Raw genomic sequence first — 8,786 nt, 5'->3', positions numbered from 1 at the left:
AAAGAAAGAAACAAAGAAAGAAACAAAGAAAGAAACAAAGAAAGAAACAAAGAAAGAAACAAAGAAAGAAAGAGGAAAGGAGGGAGGGAGGAAGGGAGGGAGGGAGAGAGGAAGAAAGGGAGGAAGGGAGAAAGGAGAGGAAGGAAAGGAGGGAGGGAGGGAGAAAAGTAAGAAGGAAAGAAGGGAGGGAGGCAAGAAGGGAATGAGGAGAGGGAGGAAGAAAGGGAGGAAGGAAGGAAGGAAAAAAGAAAGAAAAGAAGGAAGGAAGAAAGCAAGGAAGAAAGGAAAAGAGAAAGAGAGGGAGGGAGGGAGGAAGGGAGGGAGGAAAGGAAAAGAAAAAGAAAAACTTCACAAATTCCCTTACAACAAAAAGAGTTGCAGACGGGTGTGGCAGAACATATAATCTTAGTGCTCCAGGGGCTGAGAAAGGAAGATGAATCTGAGAGGACAACTGGGCTTTGCAATTATGCCCTGTCTCAAAAGAGCTGTATAATTTCTAGTGGGCCAAAAACATGCAAAGAACAGCCCTGTTTGGGCTGAGGATGTGGCTCGATGGTCTAGTGTTCACCTAACACACATGAGGCCCTGAGGCTATCCACATCATCACACCCTGCCCACCCAATACACAAAGAGGTTCCTGTCTTTTCTGAAGCATTCAGGGAAATATGGCTGACTCTCACATGAGGCAGATCGAGATCAAGAGCAGCATGGTGAGCGACTGGGCAAAAAAAAAAGTGATATGTGAAAAAAGCAGCAAAGCAACAAAACTAAAAATATTGAAAAATAAGATGGTTCCATTAAATATGGCCATTAAAAAGCAGGCAGAAATCCTACCAAAGTCCCGGATGATGATCCCAGCACATGTCTGAGGACACACATAGTAATCTTCAACAGATCCAGAAGTGGGAAGCCTCAAACTTTTCTGTACTGTGATGTTTGCAATGAATCTTGGAGTCTAGTCTATAATTATTTGTACATTATTTCTACTACTACTGTGTTTAGAAATATGAAAAGTTGATTCTTTTTATGCAGTTGCATGTATTTTTATTTGAATAAGAACATGTCAAATAGTGGCTAGAGCGATGGCTCAGAGGTTAAGAACATGGCCTGGGGAAAAAAAAAAAAGGAAAAAAAAAGAACATTGCCTGTTCTTCCAAAACTCCTGGGTTCAATTCCCAGCAACCACATGGTGGCTTACAACCACCTATCTTGAGATCTGGTGCCCTCTTCTGGTGTACAGGCACACATGCAGGTAGAACATTGCATACAAATAAATAAATCTTTTAAAAAAAAAGTCAAATAAATATTTTTTTTCTCTTTCTCACACACACAGAGGATCCTTATACTTTCCAAGACCTAAGCAAAGAGAAAAATGATAGCTATGTCTAATCTACAGCCTGCATAATAAGGCTCAAGATAACTTTGAATATAGCACAACACAAAAACCACAAACTTACTTAAAATACCATGAGATATTTTGCCGTTTTCTTCTTCTTTTTTTGTAACTCCATTACATGGTTCTCAAGAATGAACTCTACAGATGATAGCAGTGTGCTATGATGTCATAAGTTTGGACATATTTGAACAATATTCTCCTATCCCAGAATTACACTTCTAGCAAGCAATAAGTCAATATGAAACTCACCTCAGATCCTGTGGCTCTCTTGATTCCAGATGCTGCTGCTTAAAAAAGAAAAAAGAACAATGAAAAATCTTAAGCATATATAAACAGTCACAAGATCTCTATCAAACTCACTGTAAGGATCAAAGTTTGTGCCAAACGAAACATGGTAATGAACTAATTGCACTAATAACAAATCCTTTTGTACAATACTTTTTTTTAAAAGCTCATTTAAAATAAAATTTACTGACCTATTTATTGTGTGTATGTGTGTACACACTCACTCATGTACGTACTTGTATGCCACAGCCTTCATGCAGATATCAGAAGGCAACTCTGAAGAATTGGTTATTGCCTTTGACCTACCTTTACTTATTCATTTATTTTTGTTTATTTACCAAAGTGAGCTACCACATCCAGGGATAAACTTGAGTACTCTGGCTTGCATGGCTAGAGCTTGCACCAGCCGAGCCATCCCTTGGGCCACTTTTTAAATGTTCTTTCTTCCTCTTCCATACTTAAAAGGGCCTTATGAATATTCCATTCTTAGCCTATCCCCTTTTCTAATTCATATGGTCACATTCTCTTTTCTTAATTTACTGTTATATGTTTGGTATGTGTGTCATATCAACCAAGAAATATACGTGGCAGTCAGAGGGCAATTTAGTTTGCCTGCTTGTTTGCTTGTTTCTCTGTGCGCAGCCCTGGCTGTCCTGGACTCACTTTGTAGACCAGGTATCACAAAGACACCTGCCTCTGCCTCCCAAGCACTGTAACTAAAGGCGTGGGCACCACTGCCTGGCTCAGAGGGCAACTCTGGAGTGAGTTCTCTTCTGGTACCTTATGTGGATGCTGCAGACCAAGCCCAGGTTATCAAGTTTGTGCAGTAAGTGCTTTACCCACTGAACCATCTCACCAGACCCATGTTAATATTTCATTTTTTATTGTTAGTTGTTGTTTTTTTCAAGACAGAGTTTCTTTGTGTAGCCCTAGCTGTCCTGAACTCAGTCTGCAGACCAGGCTGGCCTCAAACTCAGAGATCCACCTGCCTCTGCCTCCTGAGTGCTGGGATTACAGGCGTGCACCAATACGACTGGCAACTGTTCTTAATACATTTAACCATCATAAAAAACATCAGTAACATCATGGCAGAAAGAGAATGAGCCTAAGAGACAGGTAACCGAGGGGCTTGCTGTGGCAGCATCCACACGCCTACAGTTTTGGCACTTTAGAGGCTGGCGCAGAAGGATTATCAAAACATTGCTAGTTCAAGGCCCAAGTATGCTACATAGTTAACCCAGGCCCTAACAAAACACTAAGATTTACTTCCATGGATAAAGCCAAACATTGGGCTGGGATAGAATACTTGTCTAGAATATATAAGATCTAGATTTGTTTCCCAGGACTGGGGACTGGGGGAGCACGCCTCGGGGACTGGCAGTACTCGCCTGTAATTCCAGCACTTGGAAAAGGAAGGCAAAGTCACGCTAGATTACTCAGTGAACTCAAGGAGAGCCTGAACCATGAGACTGTCTCATACAAATAACAGAGTAGACTTGTTCATCAGAAAACTTTCCTCGCATCTATTTAAAATGTCTTCAGTAGCTAAGCCGTGATGGTGCAGCCTGTAATCCCAGGATTCAGAGGTAGAGGCAGGTAGAGCTCTGAGTTTGAGGTCATTCTGATCTACAGTCTTGAGTTTAGGACAGCCAGGAAAGAGACCCTTCCTTGAAAAACAAAACACAGAAAAAAAACAAGTATCTTCAGTATATATTATCTTGTAATTCATGTCCGAGATCCATACATTCTTTTTTTTTTTTTAAGATTTATTTATTTATTATTTATAGAATGTTCCCTCTGCATGTGTGCCTGTATGCCAGAGGAGGGCACCAGATCCCATTACAGATGGTTGTGAACCACCATGTGGTGCTGGGAATTGAACTCAGGACCTTTGGAAGAACAGCCAGTGTTCTTAACCTCTGAGCCATCTCTCCAGCCCCATACATTCTTTATGTGTGGAGAAGCCAAGTTTAAGTTAGGTGAGTTCTGACACTACAACTGACTCTCCTGCTTAAAGGGAAATTTTCTTCTCAGGATTTTGGGACCTTCCCTCCCTATCTAAGCCAAACTTTGAAGTCTCTTTAATCAAGCATCTACACTATCACAGATCATACAAAAATGCACATCTACCCCAGATGAGGATATATAACCCAATGGTGTGTCTATTGTATATAGGCTGACAGCTTGCCTATAAATGCTATATAGCAAGTCCTTGGCAGTCTATTGTCATCACTGACTTAAAAAACAAACAAACAAATCACTGGATAGTGAAGCCAGGGCCCAAATATTAGCCAGATATCTGACACACAGCTACACATCACAGGCCCAAATTAATGTTGAATTACCTCTACTTTCTTTTCCTTCACTCAGGTATCAATATACTATCTCTTTATCACTAACTGTAACACTAAACTATAATGCTAATAACAATTTTCGAAGAACTATTTCTCCCCATGTACAACACTTACAGACATATAATTATTTGTTTGTTTTTCGAGACAGGGTTTCTCTGTGTAGACTTGGCTGTCCTGGACTCACTCTGTAGACCAGGCTGGCCTCAAACTCACAGAGATCCACCTGCCTCTGCCTTCTGAGTGCTGAGATTACAGACGCCAACTGTATATACACTATTTTTAAATTAATGTTTTTAGGAAAGGTTCTCAGGCTGGCCATGGCAGCACATGCCTTTAGTCCCTGTACTCTGGAGGCAGAGGCAGGTGGATCTTTATGAATTCAAGGCCAGTGAGTTCCAGGACAGCCAAGGCTACACAGAGAAACCCAGCCCCCCACACACACACACACACATAAAAAAAACAAGAACCTAAAAGACGGGGTCTCACATAGCTCTGGCTAGCCTCTAACTCCTGATCCAATACACAGCAAGGTTAATCTTAAACACCTGATCATCCTGTCTCCACTTCCTGACTAGGTCTCAAGTAGATACCTCTACTTCTACCTATTTGTATAACGCTTTAAAACCTCGCCAACACAATTCATTTGGCTCTTATTACAAGGAGAAGGGGCTATTTAGATTTAAGAGCCATTTACCTAACTACATTCACCCTGCCTAAACTTGTTTAGATGCTGACTAGAAGAGCCAGCAGGATGGTTCAGTATGTGAAGGTGCCACTAAATCTGATCCCAAGACATAGGGTGGAGAAAACAGACACCTGCAGGTTTTCCTTTGACCTCCATAAGGGCGCCATGGCAAACAACACCCTCCCCCACAAAGATAAGTATAATAAGAATAATTTTTAAATGTAAATAGAAGCCATAAGAGGTGAAATTTAAATATTAATTATTTTGTTGTTGTTCATTCTTTTGCAGCACCAGGGAACAAATTCAAGGTTTCAGGGCTGGGACGACTGCTTAGAGGGAAGACACCTGCCAAAGCCTAATGACCCAGATTCCATCTCTAAAGCCCCATAACGGGAGGAGGGAACTGACTCTCAAATTGTCCTGTGACCTCCCCTCACATGTTGAGACACACACCCTCACACACATGCAGACACAATAAATAAATATTCTACCATTGAGCTGCATTAGCCACAAAAATTGTAAGTTTGTAGATATAACAATGATATTGTGGGGGCTGGAGAGATGGCTCAGCAGTTAAGAACACTGTTCTTCCAAAGGTCCTGAGTTCAACTCCCAGCAACCACATGGTGGCTCACAACCATCTATAATGAGCTCTGGTGCTCTCTTCTTGCCTGCAGGCACAAATGCAGGCAAAATACTGTATAAATAATAAACAAGTAAACCTTGCAAGAAAAACTGATATTGTGATCATGTTACAGCCTTCTACGCCCCAGAAAAAAAGACTACTTATCTACAGAAACACTTTCCCCCTTTTTGATTTTTAAGGCAGTGTCTCCTTGCAGTCTAGAATTCACCAGGCAGGCAATGCTGACCTTGAGCTCCTGATCCTGTCTCTACCTCCCACGAAGCAGAACTGCAGGCTTGTATAACCACGCCCAGAACTGCAGAAATATGTTCTGAAGCATTTGTCAGTGAAATTGTAAAAGAACTAAACTTATTTAAGACATTCCAGGACAGGGAGGAGAAATATTTGGGGGAAAGGGAATGGATTAGAGAAAAAGCAAGGGGGGGAGGGGAGAAAAGAAACAGCTAGTGAAAAGAGAAAGTAAAACCTGGGAAGGAAAAAGATGAGGGAGGGAAAGGAAGAAAGGAAAGGAGGGAAGAAAGCTGTGGTAACACCATCCTGAGAGGCAGAAGCAGAAGATCTAGTCTATGTGGTTTTTGTTTGTTTTTTCAAAACAGGGTTTCTCTCTCTGTGTAGCCCTGGCTATTCTATAACTCATTCTATATAGGCTGTCCTATAACTCAGAGATCTGCCTGCCTCTGCCTCCCAAGTACTGAGAGTAAAGACATGCACCACCATCGCACAGATTAATAACCACTTATTTTAGAAGATTAAAAAAAAAAAAAACATTCAAAAAAGGCCTCTGAGGTCCAAGTAAAGGCACAAGCCTATGATCCCAGTACCTGAGAGGCTAAGAAAGGAGAATAAGCTCACAATGAGTGAAAGTGAGAACCTTCTAGAATAAAAGAGAACACTAGAGCCCAGCAGTGCTCGCTCTCCTCTCTCACTCACACACACACAATCAATTTAATAAATAAATTTAAAACAAAACAGCATGGCCTTTCACTACTGTGTTTCTGTTAGACCAAAACAAGACTTCCCATAGACAAACTCAAGAGTCCCTTTTCAAACATCTATACTTCTCTACAAGATTAGTTATTAATTCTTGGCAAAAATGTGTGTTAACAGAGCTAGAGAGCTGGGTCTGCAGCTAAGTACTGGCTGCTCTTCCAGAGGACCTGGTTCAATTCCCAGCACTCACATGGTGGCTCACAATCATCTGTAACTATAGCTCCAAGGGATCCATATCCTCTTCTCACCATGGGCACCAGGCACACAGGTGGTGCATAGAAATACATGCAAGAAAATGCCATACACATAGAACAGTAAAATAAAATAAATAGATCATTTTCAAATTGCTTGTTAACTTCCAGGAGTGTTTCAGAAAGAATGACTAACAATTCACATACTATGCAAGAGCTCAGAATTTTGCTACTTTTGAAGGAAATCAGAAAGATTAAGTTCCTTTCTGTGCTATTCTCTCCTTCAACATGGACTTCTGGCTCAGACAGAATACATTCAGCAAGAAATAGCCAGTTCACAGCCAAGTTAGTTCACACAGCGACTTTAAAATTAGTGAGGGGAGAGCAGGGAATTTAGCAGAGGTCTGCTCCTCTTCCTGTTCAAGGCGCTGACTGAAAGCACTGGTTTGATGCAGAGTAGCAGAAAAATAGACTAGTAGGGGCAAGTAAGACACGGTAGGAATGAATGTGCTCCAGGAAAATAAGAAAACAGAGGGACAGAATTTACAATTCAAGCAGTTAGGCCTGCTGGGTTAACACAGGACTCAACATTTACCGACCAGGAAACTTAGGCAGTCTGGTTAAACTTCTGTGCCTAATTTCCTTAATAAAATGTAAAAATAGGGCCTCGAGATAACACAAACAATTCCTCATAGAATGTATTCAAATCTGTAAGGTCAGTTTCCTGCACCTCCCCCAAAAAAGTGCAAGAAACGGAAATTGCATGATGTGCTTCCCAAAGCTCTTTTAAGAACCAAGACACATAGGACTCGTGTAACTTCTCCAGAAATACTATCAGTTACTAATGTGAATTATTAAAACTACTTGTTTGGTCTTTTTTTTTTTTTTTTCAATACAAGATTTTATTCAGTTGTTCCACCTATAACTCACTATGTATGTAGCTTAGGTTGGTCTTGAACTTTCTTCTGCCTCCCCCTCCTGAGCACTGGGATTAAAGGCATGAGACACCATGCTCAGGTATAATCATATACCTTGAACCCCCATCTCCAGAATGGGAAAAATCAAGAGAAATAAGAAGCACAATATAAATGAAAAAGAAAAGAGATCCGAACTAATAAAAGAAAGGGGAAAAAAAAAGCTGGGACTAAGGGGTGTACTTCCAGGTTAAGCTAGCATTGTCCTGGCACAGAAACACCATGTGCTAGGCAACTGTTATGGGGAAGAGCTGTCTGCAAGTTACTGCGGGGAGCTCAAGCGTGTTCAGCACAGACACACATCAGATCTACCTCTCTTACGGTGGACCCCACAGCACAGAAAGTTGAAACCTAATAAGGGAAAAAAGAAAGTTATCACTTACTTTTGTGGTTTTATTTGCATATAGTAGGCTAAGCATATTAACACTAACCCATATGTACAGCACGGTGCTCAGTTTCCAACACCATACTGTGAGTTGACTGGTTTTGTTACTATTGCTTCTACCCAAGAAATGCAGTTCTGACACAAAATTTCTAGTAGTTGCCAGGCACATGCCTTTGATCCCACCATTCAGAACATAGAGGCAGGTGATCTCTAGAGTTCAAGGCAACCTGGTCTACAGAGTGAGTTCTTAGACAGCCAGGGCTACACAGAGAAACCCTGTTTTGAAACAAAACAAAACAAAATAAAAAGAACTCCAGTAGTCACAGACCTTTTACTCCACATCCTTGAAGTCTCTGGTAAATTCCAAATGGAGGAAATTTTTCAGATCTAAAGCTATTCCACATACAGGGTACATATACAAAGATATCCACTGTAATATTGTTATATAGTAAGTATAACTATACAGGTACTGTTTTAGAAAGAACATAAGTAAATAATAAATTATTTATAAGGTAGTTTAAGATGGAATACTATATAAACGTTTTTACATAAAAACGTTATTTTTAAATGCATACTTGTAAACAGCTTAGCAAATCATAATAAAAACTAAAAAAATTTTCAGGCAGGGTCTTTCCTACCATGTAGTCCAGTCTGGCCTTGAATTTGAGAACCTTCTGCCTCAGCTTTCTAAAATATGGGATTACAGGTATGAGCCACTATACCCGGCTCCATAGTAAATTACTGAACAGAAAAGAGGTTGTTAAAAAAAAAAAAAAAAAAAAAAGGAAGGGCTAAAGCGATGACTCTTCCAGTGGACCCGGACTGGATTCAAAGCACCCGCACAGCAGCTCATAACTGTAACCCCAGTCCCATAGGACTG

General features: G+C 40.7%; 1 protein-coding gene across 2 annotated transcripts in view; it reads right to left on the bottom strand.

The window, feature by feature from the left end:
• Window positions 1-8,786, bottom strand: part of Pip5k1a (phosphatidylinositol-4-phosphate 5-kinase type 1 alpha) — a 43,912-nt gene that overhangs the window by 22,348 nt on the left and 12,778 nt on the right. The window contains exon 2 of one of the 2 annotated variants that reach the window (XM_055603734.1): window positions 1,646-1,683. In XM_055603734.1, coding sequence (XP_055459709.1) covers window positions 1,646-1,683 — 38 coding nt within the window. The remainder of the gene's footprint in view (window positions 1-1,645; window positions 1,684-8,786) is intronic. The other variant, XM_055603735.1, reaches the window with a different exon arrangement.

This window comes from Psammomys obesus, unplaced genomic scaffold (genome assembly GCF_907164565.1).
Source record: "Psammomys obesus unplaced genomic scaffold, mPsaObe1.curated_primary_1811, whole genome shotgun sequence".
Classification (NCBI taxonomy): domain Eukaryota; kingdom Metazoa; phylum Chordata; class Mammalia; order Rodentia; family Muridae; genus Psammomys; species Psammomys obesus.
This window is presented reverse-complemented; position numbering and strand designations above follow the sequence as displayed.